The 16,807-nt window shown below is 40.3% G+C and overlaps 1 protein-coding gene across 1 annotated transcript; it reads left to right on the plus strand.

Moving 5' to 3' along the window:
* The first annotated feature begins 4,679 nt into the window (after positions 1-4,679).
* On the plus strand, positions 4,680-8,804 carry cd28 (CD28 molecule). Its single transcript, XM_076104477.1, has 5 exons — positions 4,680-4,752; positions 5,678-5,928; positions 7,863-8,019; positions 8,116-8,279; positions 8,715-8,804. The coding sequence occupies exons 1-5, from the start codon at positions 4,680-4,682 to the stop codon at positions 8,802-8,804; spliced, it is 735 nt and encodes a 244-aa protein (XP_075960592.1).
* Positions 8,805-16,807: the final 8,003 nt, after the last annotated feature.

Raw genomic sequence — 16,807 nt, forward strand, 5'->3', positions numbered from 1 at the left:
CTGCGCAGAGTGGGTGAAGAAAATAGTCATTTCCGCCAAAACCTCATGGATGTTGACCTTTTCATTGTAACTTTATATGATAACAACTCAAATCAAAACCTCAACCACAGCTTCCCACCTTGAGGTTTCAGTAGAAAGAGACTCCACGTCAGACAAAAACGTTATTTTTCCATCATCTCGGATCATATGAGTGAACCACAGATTATTTAAAGAGAGAGACAAGCAGACAGATAGTTGACGGAAATAGGAATTAAAGAATTTCCGCTCCACTCATTTGTGGAATGTAAAACCTTAAAAATATAAAAACAAAATCATCTCAGTACCTTGACAACCTTTTCCAGCCCACCAGGATTGCTATTTTAGAATATAAATGCAAAGCATGTCTGTGAGGGGGATTAAAACACAATATATTCAACATTCAGGGGAAAGAATATGAAGAGGAACATATCACACCAAAGACATTCTGAAGTTCATCATGACAGTAAACTGCTGCATTCAGTTATAATTTCTGTGTCAGAAACAGAAGAATCATGTTGCAGACAGAATAAACTTTTATCCAACAGTTTCACACTATTTAAACGGCTTTAAAGAATAAAACTGAAATATGGGACAAGGCTGTTTCCTTGTGTGTGTGTGTGTGTGTGTGTGTGTGTGTGTGTGTGTGTGTGTGTGTGTGTGTGTGGTTTCACAGCCTCACACAGGAAGTGTACCCATCTGATTCACACTCACACACTGAGCCACACATGTCGTCATCAGGTGTTGACTGTAATGCCGTACAGAGAAGACATTTGTACGTCTACCTTTGTGCAGAGAGCGTAGCGACAATCCCATTGAACCTTGAAGGAGAAGAAAACTTTCTTTGGTATTGACTACATACAAACACCTGTAATCCATAGCAGCCAATCAGGAGGACAAGATGAGAGCGGTGGGGCTGCAGAATTAAACTTGAGAGCCGGACTCAGTGAAAATAACGGCTGAAACTGCACAGACAGATATTTATTTTAACCCTCTGAACCCCAGAAACCCTCCAGCAGTGTTTGAAAAGCCTCTTTTTTGGTAACCAGATTTTGTTTTATTCCAAGGAAGAAATTATGTCAAATCAAACACATTTTAGATTTCATTTCAAGGTTCAAGAATCATTTATTGTCATCCTGCAGCACAGGGTTGCACAACAGAACACACTTGTAGCGCAGATTAAGAAACACATGACACAACAAAAACTCTGGAGCATTTCCTGTCGTGCAGTTTCTGAATTTGCACGAGGAGGAATGTAAACTGCAGAAACTAAAACACTATCTTGTCTGCTTGTTACAAACTAAATAGAAGGATAAACAGAATCTGTAAGAAAAGCACAACAAAATAGATTTAAAAACCCCAAAAAATAAAAAAGTACATTATGTTTTGTGTTCTGAGACAGCTTTGAAATCAGATGTTTTGTGATGTGGCTCCTGGGACCAGTTTTGTATCTAAAGCTGAAATGTTTATTATATTATTTGCTGTCTTATTTTGGTGCAATTTAGCATTATGTAGAGCTACTGATACATTAAATGGCATACACATTGTACATGTTACAGCATGTTCATGCATCAGGTGATTCACTTTAAAATGGAGATTGTGTGTGATAACATGCATTTTCAGAACAACCGCTCTCCTGCCTCTGCAGGAAGCAAACACGTTTGATGCTCAGCAAAGAGAATAATAGCACAGTGAATGTTGGCCTCTCTTGTACCATTCTTGATCTCTTATGTGATTTTGGTACCTTTTTAAATGATTAAATGATTATTTATTTGGTAGGAAAATGAGACAATCCTTGTGAAAACTTGCCGCCACACCTGGTTTGTGGGGGCTGAATCGATCCCTCTGTCATCCCTTCTGAAAACAGGAAGCCGATGAAATGTACTGGGACCGAGGCTGTCTTTGAGGAAGGAGAAGTTTATGTCATTGAAGCACCAACAACTGCATCCGTTGTCTTACTTTGCTGTTATTTACTTTAGTGATGGATGCAAACCCTGGAATGACAGTCATGTAAATACTCAGTGGAAGTATTGTAAGTATGCAGGAAAACAGAAAAAAACACGTTATTGTCCTCTTGATACGGCAGAAAAACGAGTGAGTGAATTTGCTTTTCACTGCACAGAGTATGAAAAAGGCTCTAACGTACGTCCTCTTATTCTTTCACAAAGGAAGCAAAAGCAGAGGTTCAGAAACTTCTCTGGACCCATTTCAAGTTCTCAAAATTCTCATGACCCCGAACATCAGAGAATCATGATACATAAAAGAAAACACGTTGGCTGGAAGCAGCTGACGACACTTCAAACATGTAAAGTAACAGCACCATAGCTCACTAATAGTATGATTTTATTTGACTTTGGTGTAATGTATTTTCCTCCATGTTAACTCAGTGTTAACAGGGAACATCAGACGAGAACATGTCTGTTTGAACTCAATCAGCTTTACGTGATGTATTTTCCGCACAACTGCAAAGAGCCTGACTGACAGCTTCCGATATTATATTTTTGCACTTCATGCTAAAGTTCTGAAACAACGACAGCAGCAGAAATAAACCGCTGTTTTCCGGGCGACTGAAGAACTCTGTGCTGACTGTAACTTCAGTGAGAATGGGGTTTAACCCCACAGAGTGTTTCCAGGCAACGCACAGATGTGATGTCAGGATGACACAGAATGTCACAGCATCAGCACTTTCACTCTGTCACGACACAGTGACGAGAACGAGCTATTTTCCACTGTTTTCACCTTATCTTTGCATATCGAGTGCGTTTGCACGAAAGAAATGCAAACGCAAGAACAAAAACGATTCTAATATTCCAAAGAAGAGTAAACCGTGACGAAACAACAGAAACTGTCGCATATGATCAGATTCAAACATTTGATTGCATCACACACACTCCATTTCAACACCAATTATAAATTCTTTTTTTAAAGGTTTTATGTTTAATAAATGACAAAGAATTGAAGTTTTCTTGTGTAAATGTCTTTATTGACAAAATCCACATTCTATAAATGAAGGGGCTGATGTGAATAGATATTTTGTTTACATACAAAAATATTTAAAAACATTGTTATTTATGCAAAAAAACACTAAGCAGTAGTTTCAGGGACATTATGGCATGTCCTCTTCATTTAACTAAGTCTTCTTTTCCATTGTAAACGTGACGAATGCTGCTCTTCAGCTGCTCTTCAGCTGCTCTTCAGCTGCTCTTCAGCTGCTCTTCAGCTTCTCTTCAGCTGCTCTTCAGCTGCTCTTCAGCTTCTCTTCAGCTTCTCTTCAGCTTCTCTTCAGTTGCTCTTCGGCTGCTCTTCGGTTGCTCTTCGGTTGCTCTTCGGCTGCTCTTCGGCTGCTCTTCGGCTGCTCTTCGGTTGCTCTTCAGTTGCTCTTCAGTCTCTCTTTGGCTACTCTTCAGCTTCTCTTCAGCTTCTCTTCAGCTTCTCTTCAGCTTCTCTTCGGTTGCTCTTCAGCTGCTCTTCAGCTGCTCTTCAGCTGCTCTTCAAGTGGACGTAGTCGTCGTGACATCACCCTTTGGTTCGTGGACTGGCTGTGTTCATTTCTCCATGGATCGAGTGTTTTGAAACTCAGTCTTTATACAGCGTATAGGCCTGCTTAATAATCACAAAGACATAGAAGTCTCACTTTTTACAATATGGGAACTGAAAGACACGCATCTGAATTGAAAATATTTCAACTCAAAGCCAAATATCTCCAGCGGGAAAGAGTCCTGATTCCTTTACATCCCCAAGAAGAGCAATTTTTTGTCTGAAATTAAATATCTATCCCTTTATTTTCTACAAATGAAAGGTGTAATAAAGAGATCATTTAAAAATGAAGGAATTATTTTTAAATGTGTGAACAGAATGGAGGAACCTATCTGATGAAAGTCAAAACCACTTTGAATAAAAACCTATCGTCGACATTTTCCAGACTTTGATATATCACACTCTAAGCACAATTCATTAGAATTTAAACTAAATATCAATCCTGCAAAACTTTCCACTAGAGTTATCTGCAAAGAGGTTGAAGAGTTTTGTTTTGTTTCAGCTGCATATCAACCTGTTTTAGGAACATTATTGAATCCAGTGGCTGACTGAAAAAGTATTCTCACACATAGGGCAGCCTATATGGCATCATGCTTAGAAGGCACTGCATTACATTTTCTCCACTGAAAGGGCACCATGGAGGGCCCTTCATCACGTTTTTTCCTCTGGGAGGGCACTCTAGAGGGGACTTCATCATGTTTTCTCCACTAGAAGGACACCCTAAAGGGCACTGCATGTTTTCTGTACTGGGAGGTAATTGAAAAAAGACTGTATGCTAACAATAACACACTGTTAGTGTTCAAAGCTTTTTTTGCTGCTTCTCTCATTTTTTTGAGAAAATTAGGCTGTTTAGCACAATCACTGAATTTAGTTCTGCTCAGCTTTCCTGCAGAACCACAGCTCGGTAAACCTGCCGTCTCCCTTTACCGGCAAAACACCATCATCATTTCCTGTGCTGGCTCAGAATTTCCATCTGAGAGAAGGTGCAAAACTATAAAGGCAAGTTTCACCGTTTTTTGCTGTATTCGAATAAAATTTGTTGCGTGTGAGGGTGTGTGTGCTCACTAGCTTTCAGTGATTTTTTTAGTGTCTGTCTCTTTCTGTGTAACAGCGTGAGATACTGTAGGATGTTCCTGACTCACTGTGTGACGGCAGGGATTGTGTTGACAGTCCTCAGCCTCTGCCGGCCTGCGTGGAGTGGTGAGTATAAACACACTTTTAAGGATGTGACGATAGTAGTGTTCGGTCCATGGATCGATAACACTTTTTGCTGTCACGTGACAAAAGATGCATGTTTGAGAAACATTTAGTGTGACCTCTGCTAGCTCTGGCAACTAGAAATGCTGACCTCTATGGGGACTCCATTTGTAATCCTCAGACAAACAGTCAGTTCAAGATGAACTGACCTCAGCCACAACCTGAGCTGAATACTTGTGCTCTGGTTGAGCAGACCAGTTGTAAGAAGACACTTCTGTCCTTTATGTCTCTGATTTTAGGTGTAAAAGACATGGAGATGTGTTGATAGGAGCCACCTGCTGTAATTTAGTATTTAATAAGCAAATGTTAGACATAAATACACTATGTTAAACTGTTTAGTAGTGTTTCGGTTGTTATTTTGATAGAAAATGAATGATGTAATATTGTTCTGTATGGCCTACATTAGGGGGATCACCTGGTTTCGTTTAGAGCGTGTGTGAACCCTGCAGCTTCACTGTGACGACTAGAACTCCTGCAGAGCTGCTGTGTGCTGTCAAAACAGTTTCGTCTTTTAATGGCTCCATGTGTTAAACACAGGAAGTGACGTGTGGGTGTGGAGAGTTTTTAGGATTTTGTACGTCACCTCATGGCAGAGCTGATTAATGAAATGTAATAAAATGTATTATTTTTTTGGTAAAAAGAAATTAGCAGCCAATGACCATTTTCCACCGTCCACCTCTGCCTTTAAACTTTTAAAGTTAGTAGTTTGTTCCTTTGCAGACAGATGTAATAAGTTAAATCTGCAGAGGTGCTGTCCTTCCTTTGCTGTTTGGATTCAGTACATAATCATGAGGTCACAACTCTCTGTGGACACAACTTAACTTATCTTTTAACTGTCTCCACCCAACCTTCCCTTTTTCTCTGCCAGCCGTGAAGATAATCCAGCCCTATAGAGTGGTGAGCACCAATGGTATGGCACAGGTCCATTGCTTCGTCCAACCCCGACCCTCCTACCACCAGACCCAACCCCCCTCTGACCAAACCCGGCCTTACCCTTACCCTGACCCCAAGGAGCTCCGTGTGACTCTGCTGAAAGGCCTCTACGGCACCCAGGAATTCTGCTCGTCCTTCCTCAACTTCACAGGGCAGAGAGAGCCAGGTGTGGAGAAACAAGGAGATGTAAGTCTGTGGGTGGATGGATGTTAACTTATTACAACTTTAACTAAAGTTTTAAAATCAACACATTTTCTATACCAGCTTCTTAATAAGAGACATCCTACATCAAAACATAATTTTTTCTCAAAGTTAGAGCAGTTTTGCATATTTCATTTGAGAGAATTTCTTTATTTTTAATGTGGGCGGGGCTCAGTTGAGAAGATGATGTCACTTGATGTCAATTAGGCTTTTGCAACATTTCAATCTCCTGAAAGTTGCTTTTCTTGCCGGGCCATTGTCAATCAATTCTAAATCAAGCGACACACAGTCCTGATGTTAAACAGTTAATAAATATACGACATAATGATGTTTATTCCCTGAACTTTAACTTAGATTTTCTCTTAGTCAGTCATGAATAAACCAAATACTTGAGGCAAGGCAAGGCAAGTCTACTTATATAACACATTACAGCAACAAGGCAATTCAAAGTTCTTTATTTAAAACATCAAAAGCATCGAAACAAAGTGCAAAAAACACACAGCAAAAGGGCGTTCAAATAAAATGAAAAGAGTCATAAAAGAGCGAAGAGACTATAAAGATAAAACAAGCTAAAAGAGAAGAAGACAAGTGTAAGATGTAAGATGATAAACAATGTTTTTGCGTACGGTGTCTCCCCTAATAAACAATATCATTTTTACAATCAATAGAGCCATCATCCTTCAACATTTTGATTGGATATGTATTATGAACTGACCCCACCATAATCCTAAACGTCTCAGGTCAGGGGTCAATCAACCAACAGATGAAATAGAAAGAGATTTCTAAGAAGACTCTTTAAAAAAAAAAATAAAAAATTAAATTAAATCAACTGATAAAATGGCAAAACAATAAAGGTCAAGCAAAGATTTCTACCACAACTTCACCTTCATCTATGGTGCATGGAGAAGGGGAGAATAAGAAGGTCTTAAAGGTCACAAGGCGAAACGAGTTAGACTCAAATTAAAGTTGTGTTTATAAAAGTCAGTGGTGGACTCAGGCTTTCTGAGGGGCAGGAAAAGAAACAACACAATAAAAATACAAAGGAACCCCACTGCATGTTGTGGCAGCGTGCAGAAATCTTTCTAGCATGTAGAGCAGCCTATACAGCACTCCATTTTCTCACTGTAGAGGACACTTCATCATGTGTCATCTACCATAGGGGCATCCAGAGAGGCACTTCTGAGTTGTTTGCTTCTTCAAAATAAGAAAAGGTCTCCAGCAGTGTTCCTGATGCATCACAGTACAAAAGTAATGGATGAAATTAGCAACGTACACAGTTTTGCTTGTTCAAGATCCTTAATAGAAGTTAGGATAACATTGTCAGTTTGGTCTTGAGCGTGGTGTTGGAGGAAACGTGTCAAATCTGTCTTAGAGAGCTTTTACAAAGTGGTAGCATGAGTGTGTTCAGCAAAATGTGTGTCAACATGTCCTTCTGAGATATTTTGTGTTAACAAATTCACAATTTGGCCTGAGGGTGGCACCAGAGTTTACACTGTCCAGCAGGAGAAGGGAGCTGAGTAAATCCGCTCATCAGATTTTTTACATTTTTTACAAAGAGGAGAAAATGTTGTCTTAAATAGGCAGGATAGGGCATAGAAAACCCCCAATTCTAGGCAAATGGATTGTTACGTCTTTAATCAATATACTGCATGCATGTGAGTGCGCATGCTTCCACAGGTTGTCTTAACACAGAAAGAACACAGATAACGGGATTTATTTTATTATAAGAAGCACCCCTGTGTCACCACCTTTCTTTTCCCCCATGTGAACCGTTGGTAATTTGGCCCTGTTTAGAATAATTTCCATACAACCACTTTGTAGCCTCCTGCTTGTTGTTGGTTTAATTGAAAGTAACATATTAATATGTCAAGATTCAAATTAAAAAGACCATTTTATGATTCAGATTGTATGTGTTTTAGGTGCAGTGCTCTGCTCGGGTGAGGGAGGGCGCCGTGGAGGTGTTGGTGTCCGGACTGAAGGCCACGGACACAGATTTGTATCGCTGTGAGATAGAGGTCTTCTACCCACCACCATACCTGCAGCTCACTGGCAACGGCACGCTCATTCATGTCTTAGGTGAGACCCCCACACAAGACCTGCCCACACAGTTCACACATCCTTCTGTCTCACCTTCAGTCTCACTTTCCCTCCATCCGTTTCCTTTATCCACAGGCAGCTCCGACTGTCCTGTGCCGGGGGCTCAGAGACAGATTGCACACCAGGGTGATGATGGGGAGGATGATGAAGGTGATGAGAGGATGGCACCAGCCAGTATTCCTGTGGTTGTACTGGTGATACTTGTCGTGTTTGTCCTCCTCATCATCATCTACTTCCAGGTCAGAGCATTATTATTTTTATTTACACATTTATTTAGTACTAGTAGTAGTTATCACTGGCAGATGCAGCATGTTTAAAAGTTACAATTTCAAATGAATATTAGTTTGAGATGAGTATGATTGGCACAATAAGGGCCTTAAATCGCTTTATTTATCTATTAATATAGACAGTCATTTCAGCTAATGCAGTGCTTTACTGTTACAAATCTCAAAATGAGTTGGTGTTTAATCAGATTACCACACAGGGCTTAATAGGGCACAACAGTAATGCCTTAATGATGCAGGCTAAATCCTTCCATGAGCTCCCAGAGCTGGATTTAACTGAGTCATCTTCTCTGCAATCGTTGCTGTTACTCTCCCCGGTATAAAATCTAAAAAAAGGTTATTATCACCTATTGTTTACTGCATTAAAATCTGTGTGTTGTACATTTGCAGGCCCTACAGTGTGAACGAGGGAGGAGGGAGGTCGTCAGACCGGTGCCTGGTGCGCTTCACAAGGTGGATGCTGCTGCATTTTCATGTTAAAACTTTGCATGAAACACCCACTGAATCATCATGTTGGGCTCATCATGAGTACCATTGATTTTGAATGGAGGGTTAAAGGATTACAGGGTCAGTAGTGACCGTTTATTAAATATCACCTCTGTTTTGATTGAGGTTTTTTACCACAGCTGTAGAAAATTACATATTTGGTGTCTGTGGTTATCTTACTTATTAAGTATGAAATAATGTTTACATTGTTGTAAACACTAATTGCATTAAACGCTGTGGCTTGATTGAGTTTTCTGAACTCTCACTCTAACCTAGAAGGCTTGTACGGCTAACACTGTGTATGAATTACAAAACTGAAACGCTTGAAGTTAAACTTGGCTTAACACTCCAGCTGAGAATGCAATGCTTTGAATGATTATGCATTACGGCTAAGTTTGCATGTGAATTTATTGTTACCTTTTGTCAGTCTATTTTGTTGCCATTGCAATGTTCAGCACATATTTATGTTGGATATTTCCTTGGAATAAAGGTACTTTGCTTAAAAATTGTAGTTTTGTGGAATGTATTATTTCATTTTGTATTCATATGCTGTTAAACAGTACTGTTGATTGTAATTGATTGAAAAGCTTGCAATTTGATGATTTTTCCATCTGTAAATAAAACACAGCAACCTCCGGTACTGAGAAATGAAGCCAACGCAGAAGTGCCAATATCTGCAGTTCCAAAAAGAAATACGTTTTAATGAAAAACAAATGTTCCCAGGATTGAGCCTTGTGGAACACCTGATAGATGAAGGATAGAAACAGAAGCTCATGTATTATTGAAGTACAGGAACAAAACTAATGAAGAACATGACCTTGGTTTACTTAGGTTGTTTCAAGCATACAAATATTTGATTTGCATTAGAAATCGTCACATTTCGGTTTATTTATGATTCTGTGGCATATTTTGCATAATCTGTTTGTCTGCGACTCATCATTACTGCTGCCTGTCTACACCAGGACACTACTTTGAGAGTCTACAGTCATGTGAGGTTGTAGAGATCGCAGTACCTTGTATTATGCGCCAACATCCACATGCTAACATGACAATTAGACAATGACAATGTTCTAATGCTGATGTTAAGCAGGAACACTGTTTACCATGTTCACCATCTTAGTTAAGTGTGTTAACGTGCTAATATTTGCTAATTAGCCGCAAACATAAATGATCTAAATAGCGCTTTTACCCAAAACCACAGTCTGACCTTATGTCGGTGACAGAGAAAAAGTCAGTAAGCTTCGTCCTCTGGAGGCCATGAACGACTGTACAACATGAAAATCAATAGTTGTTGAGATATAGATATAGCTTGACTGCCTAGTCAGTCTGAACCAAAGTGTTCTAATACTGACTAATACAAAGTCTTAAGGAAACAAGCAAGATTACAATCAAAATAATTTTGCTGTGAGGCCTAAAACAAAAGGAAAAGAAGAACAAGACCAAATTGTATCTCTTTCTCAAAGAAGGATCAGACCAAAGACGGACCAATCAGTCAGAGCACACGGTTCAGGCTTCTAATTCTGATTGCGTCTGTGGTTTATATTCGTCTCACACAGGCACGTACACAGATTTCACAGAAACACAACCTCTGAAAAACAGGATGTGGACTGTACTGTATTGCGCCAGATCAAATCAAATGATTAATTTTCTTTCAAAGACACTTCCTGCTGATGAAGATAATGGACGGACGCACTTACTGATGATAATCCTCAGAGCTCTCTGAGGTCTGAGATAACTACTATAGTTACATGTACTCATGCAGCTTCTTGTCCTTTACTTGAGTATTTCCATTTTATTCTATAATCACATACTTGGACTCCATCTTATTTCAGAGGCAAAAAGTGTCCCCAGCACTGAGGTTTGCACTGGCGGAATCAGAGCTAACTGCTTGTTTTTGCACCCAGAAGTGACACAAGGCAGCAACCTGTCAATCACTGTGTAACCCCGCCCTAAAGCATACGCTGCTTTATGGTCTGTTTGACTCTAAATGGACCATCATTAACTAGATGAACATCATGCTGTACTGAAGAAGACTTGAAACTAGAGATTGAGACCATAAACTCATGTTTACAATGTTTACTGAGATAATAAAATGAAGTTTCAAAATGACTGGTCACTGGGGTTTGCACTGGCTGAATCAGAGGTAACTGCTAAATGAAAGTCACTCTGTGACGGAGCTCTGCCTGCTCTCCTCTGGCTCAGTCTCCCGGCGGTGGGGAGGACGGAGAACGAAAATGCGAGTCAATTTCTCATTTATGCAAATTTGGATTTATTCCAATAAAAAAACAAATCAAAACGTAAACAGACCGTGTACCTTCAACGTGATTGACAAGCCCTCAGGGCAGCTCTTCTTTATCGTCCTCTTGTGTTGGACTGAGGGCAGACTGGACGTACAGTGACTAACTATGGCCTCTCGAGGAACAATTGGTATTACAATGCAGGACGGGCTGGGGCTAGTCAGTTAGCATGCTCATTATATCTCTGCAACACAATACAGAAGTCTTTGACATACTGTCAACACTGTAACCTCTTCACATTCTTTTGATAATGTTAAGCTTATTTTTGTTTCTGTTTTGAACAAAAATTCGAACCAGATGTTACACATTGCACCTTTTACTGAAGTACAGGACCTGGATACTTCTTCTATCACTGATCTTTACCAACCAGGACAGAAAAAAAAGCCTGCATAAAACAACTTGTAAATTCAAACTTTTTTCTCTGAATGGAACAAATAACATTTCCTGCAGTACAGGACGTGGTGTGATAGACAGCTTGTGTTGTTCTGTAAAAAACAGTGACTTTTAGTGGCCACTGCATGACAAGTGCTCCCTACAGGAAAGAGTGCCAACCACAGAAACTACCCAAAACAGTTGAGTGTGCTACTGAGTGTCTTCAAAGCAATGACGGCCCCACAGAAACAAAGACTTGGGTTTGCTCGTCATCCAACCTCAACATTTCCTTTTTCCTGTTTAATAAAGAGCTCAGTACCAGAATGAGCTGCTTGTGATTGTGATGCTGGTTAACACTGGTGTCTTTGTACTGTGACGGATTGTTAGGTTCTCTGCAGTTTTTACCGCAGTGTGAGAAGGAGCAGAAACGCTGAGATGACATCTTGCAGCTCTAACATCTTCATCATCTTCACAATTTATCTGAGCTTCATCTTCCACCGAAGCCATGGTAGGACTCTCCATTTCACCAAATACTGTCTCATAGTTTTACCTTTAATTCTTATACTTGTGTGTTGTATTATAATAAAAACAATATGACCAATAATAGCCTAATAATTCACCTTATGATCCAATGAAATGTCGACCACTGCTTTGCATATGCTGCTGTTTGTACAAGCCGTCTATTACAAGAAACAGAAGTACAGACTGAAAACATTCACTTCTCAGCATAAATCTGAAGCAATTATTTTTTGTTGAAAATGAACAAACTTGAGACTTGATGTGTTTGAAAGAGCAGCTGAATCCTTTTCACTCATCAGGTTTTGAGGTGATTCAGCCTGAGAATCGGACTGTGAACCCAGACGGGTCAGCCTCCATCAGCTGTGAACACACGGCAAACGTCAACTCAGTCGAAGATGTTCGACTCAACGTCATATCACTGTATGTATCCTAATTTAGCATTTTCTTTATCCATAATTGTAATGCATCACCTCATCTGCATAATGAGGCAAATTTGAAACCACCGAATAACCAAACAGGTGCAAGAAAAAACAAATGAATACATAAAACTGTGAGGGTGTTAAACCACTGTACATCATTCAACACTCTTATGTCGGGGACTGTTTCTTGGCCTGGTGTGCTCGCAGTCTTCGCGTCTCCAACTCTTTGCAAGAAAGTGGACGAGTGTATCTCTAAGACTTGGTCTATGGTGGGAGACATACTCTGTTGAGATTATCTTTGTCCACTCTCAGAACAGACAAACCTAGACTGCTGTGCCAGAAGGGGAAGAAAAACTTTACGAACATTACCATGCACGAAGAGAATCCCCATAAATGGCTGTTCATCATGCTCAACATCGGGCCAGAGGCCATGACCAAGAAATACGAGTGTGAGTTCACAGTGAGAATAGATGATCTAGATCACACCAAGAGAGGAACACCAACCAAACTACTGCCAGGTACGTTCAACCCTTTGAACGATTTGTAATGCCAATGTTAATACAAGCCAATGAAGAAATATTGTCAAATGCACCACACATGTATCCACTTTCATATTATAAACAGGTACTTGATTAAACTTGATTAAATGAAAGACAAAGTTAAATGACAGTTATTAACTTTTTGTTTTTAATAACTGAATGAAATATGTTTGTGACTTAACATTTTAAATAAAGCTTTAAGGGTATTTCTGATGTTCACTTTCCAAATACTTCTCTGTTCATTGTTGATGATTTCAAATTTGGGAACTTGTGTTTGGGTTTGTGCTATTGGTCAAACACATCTAAACTCTATTTGTGTTATAAACCAGAAAAGTCCAAACAGGTAATTTCCTTACCATGTTTTATATTTTAGGTCAAAAGGAAGCGGCCTGCATCCTTCAGCCTTCGCCTCCTCCTTGTCCTCAGCCTCCTCAGCCTCCTCAACTCTTCTGGATTGTGATTGGTCTGCTGGCTCTGATGTTCCTGTACAGCTGTGTCATCACCTCCTTCTTCATCAGACTGAGGGTGAGTATGTGTCTGTCTGCCAGACAGTCTCACTACATGTGTGGTTATCTGTGTGTCTTTCTGTCTCTGAAAATAAAAAGAAACCACAAAACACTTAATAAAAAAACACCTGATGAAGTCAAGGCTATGTGTCGGGAAAGTTGGACGGCCGTGCTGTCTCCTGCAGCACAAAACATGAAGTAGCTGACTCTATTGCAACTACAAGTCTCCAGCACTGTGATGCTTTCATTGAGCTACTGATTAAGAAAAGAAAACCTTAAGCAACCTGTTACTTTTCTATTTCTGTGTTCCAGTGCAGCAACAGAGAAGTCAGGAACTCCACCTATGTAGAAATGAGGAAAGCTCCTCAGCCAAGGAATCCACCGTTCTGACTCATCTTTCCTCACCACTGGCCTCACGCTCAACGTAATGAGAGAGAGAGAACACTGCTTTTTTTCATGCAGCTATACATACAATTTATTGCACTGTGTTGATTGTTTAATGTTATGCACTCTCCACCATGTCAAATTCCTTGTATGTGCAACATACTCTGGCAAATAAACGGTTCTGATTCTGATAATCAAAGGGAAAAAGAGAACACGAGAATAGAGCGGCAGGGAAGGGAACAGAAAATGAACTGAATGGAGAACTGCACTTTATCGTCAAATGACAATCCTCTTCAATGCCCCATCCTGCCGCACCCCAAATATTATCCCTATCATTAATGTTCTCTTTACTATCATACATTTTTACTGGCTGCTGGTTGTCCAAGGAGACATTTGGTGAGCAACTGTCCAGTCGCAGCACTTTGGAGCTGTATGAAGGGCATGGTGGGAGAGGCCTTGAATGAATGCTGGATGGGCCTCCTCCTGAATTGGAGGTGCTTCAAGGTCTGGAAAATGTTGAGACCTGCAGCCTACTACAAGTCTGGCCCAAAGTGGTCCTGCCCTTGAATAAAAACAGCAAGGGAAAGGAAGGAGGATAATAAATACATACATGCATAACTGACGGACTCTCGAGCCACCTTCCTCTCGTCTGCTGTTGGCCAGAGTAGTATTGTGTTCTCTATTACATGTATTACCTAATTTAGTCTGTTTTTATCCCAATGTCTGAAATGTATCTTTTCTATCAACTGTTTTTTTTATACTTTTTTAACTTTTTATACTTTTTAACATTTGATCAATAAAATGATGAAGCAAACCTGATCCAAACTATCTTTCCAAACTCAAAGCTAAAAATGTTAAATATGTAGACATGACATGACAGCCATATAGCTGAAATGACAAAGATTTGAGAAAAATAAGATAGGAGAGACTTTATTGTCATCCATCTGTATACAGGGCAGTATATTACATAGAGGAGCAACATGATGTTTCCCTGGTCACATTGTAAAAACAAAAGAATCAACGAATGAACATAAAGTTCAAACAAAAAGATACACAACAGGTACAGAACAAGATACAGGAAATGGTATAAACATATAGTGCAATAACATGTAGCGTAAATGTATGTGTGCCGCCATCTTGTCAACTTTGAGGACTAGAACAGAGAATGTATGCAGGTACAACCACATTTCCAGGCCCTGTTTCTTTTAAAATGGAGGTTTGTGTAAGAGCATCATGTAGCATACTGTATACCTGGAGTCTAAAGAATAACAATACGTTTAACAGACTTTCTAAACCAGGGATAGAAACATGATATATCCTAAGATCTAGAGAGAGTCCAGAATTTAAATCAAGTATTCCAAAAAAACAAATGCTTTCTGAACTGCAAGAGAAGAATACTAGGGCAAGAAAAAGAATAAAAGGATAATATTGAAAAAATAACATTTAATGAGTACTGTTAGTAATTGTTGGTCTTGTCAGACGAGGTTGCGTCATGTCTCCTCCCAGAGTTTGCATCATCTTTGGAAGATGGATGATTTTCTTAATGCCTGATTGGAATGATCCCTCTGGGAATAAAGAGTTTGCAATCATCTGACGTCAATACAAGAAGGTGTGAATCCTTAACGAGAGCGATTCACGAGAGAGCAATGACTGTACGTGGTGGTTTGTTGTGTTAAGCGCTTGACACAAATCCAGTCTCATGGGCTTGGGTCAGCAGGTAGAGGGTGTGTGTGTGTGTGTGTGTGTGTGTGTGTGTGTGTGTGTGTGAATGAGAGAGAGAGCATAACACAACTATAGTATCATGAAGTCTTCTACCTCTATCTCTTTGTCTGGCAAAGAGAGAATGTTTAATCTGGTCAGTGCTCTCTCAATGAAACCCAGAATTGCTTCCTTTTTTTCAAAATAAAAGACCCTTCTGTGGCTTAGCAGTCCCCAAAGTCAAATCTGGAAAGCTCAGGTGTTTGTCCGAGACGATGACATGAAAAGGCCAAGACTGACTGTCTTTCTAACAGGAGCAGCTGTTAGTTGCTGACAGAAAAGCCATGAACTCTTGGCTATGTACTTTTTTAATGTGTTCTATGTTCTTGGTGTAGTCAACCAAACTGATCTCATGGGAAGACGAATAAATAGTACGCCACTTTTAAGGACATTTTGCGTATCATATCTGTGCATTTTATAGCTTTCACAAATCATTTAACGTCCAACTCGTCACAAGAGGACTCATGGGCGCAGTTTCAAACACGTGGTTAACGTTGTGAATTCAAACAAAACTATTTGGTTGGATTTCTGAAAGGATAATTGTTATGTTTGTATATAAGTATGTTTAGGGTTATGTACATAAGTTAATAGTAAGCAGGTGTTGTGGGTGTCCTCCCTATGTTCCTCTCACCACCAAAACATGTATGCCCCCCGGGTGCTGTGAAAGGGGGTGGAAGGGGTCAGGGAGGGGATCCATTCCAGATCGGTCGAAGCCGGGGTTACCAACTAGATGAAAATAGGTGATCCACTGTTGCAACCCCTAACACGGACGCTAGTCTAGGCCTGATGAATCCCAATTTGGTCACCTGAGCGAGGTTATCTGATGTTGAGAGAAATTGAAACTCCCTATGCCCTAAGGTCACATCAATGGTGTCGCTCGGGGGCCTGAGTCCTTCTGATCGAGGCTCAGCCCGTGGACGGTGTGAGGTCGGTAACGGCTCCCGTCGTGCCGGGATCCGGTCTTCTCGGAGTCGGGTTGTTTGGGAATGCAGCCCAACGTGGGTGGTAAACTCCATCCACGGCTAAATACCGGCACGAGACCGCCAACATGTACTTTATGGGAAAGTTAAAAAGAACTTTGAAGACAGAGTTCAAGAGGGTGTGAAACCATTGAAAGGTAAACAGGTGGGGTCCGCGCAATCTGGCCAGGGGATTCAACTCGGCGACCCGAAAGACAGTGAACTATGCCTGGGCAGGGCGAAG

This window comes from Anarhichas minor, unplaced genomic scaffold, assembly GCF_050575085.1.
Source record: "Anarhichas minor isolate MPS153535 unplaced genomic scaffold, ASM5057508v1 ptg000004l, whole genome shotgun sequence".
Classification (NCBI taxonomy): Eukaryota; Metazoa; Chordata; class Actinopteri; order Perciformes; family Anarhichadidae; genus Anarhichas; species Anarhichas minor.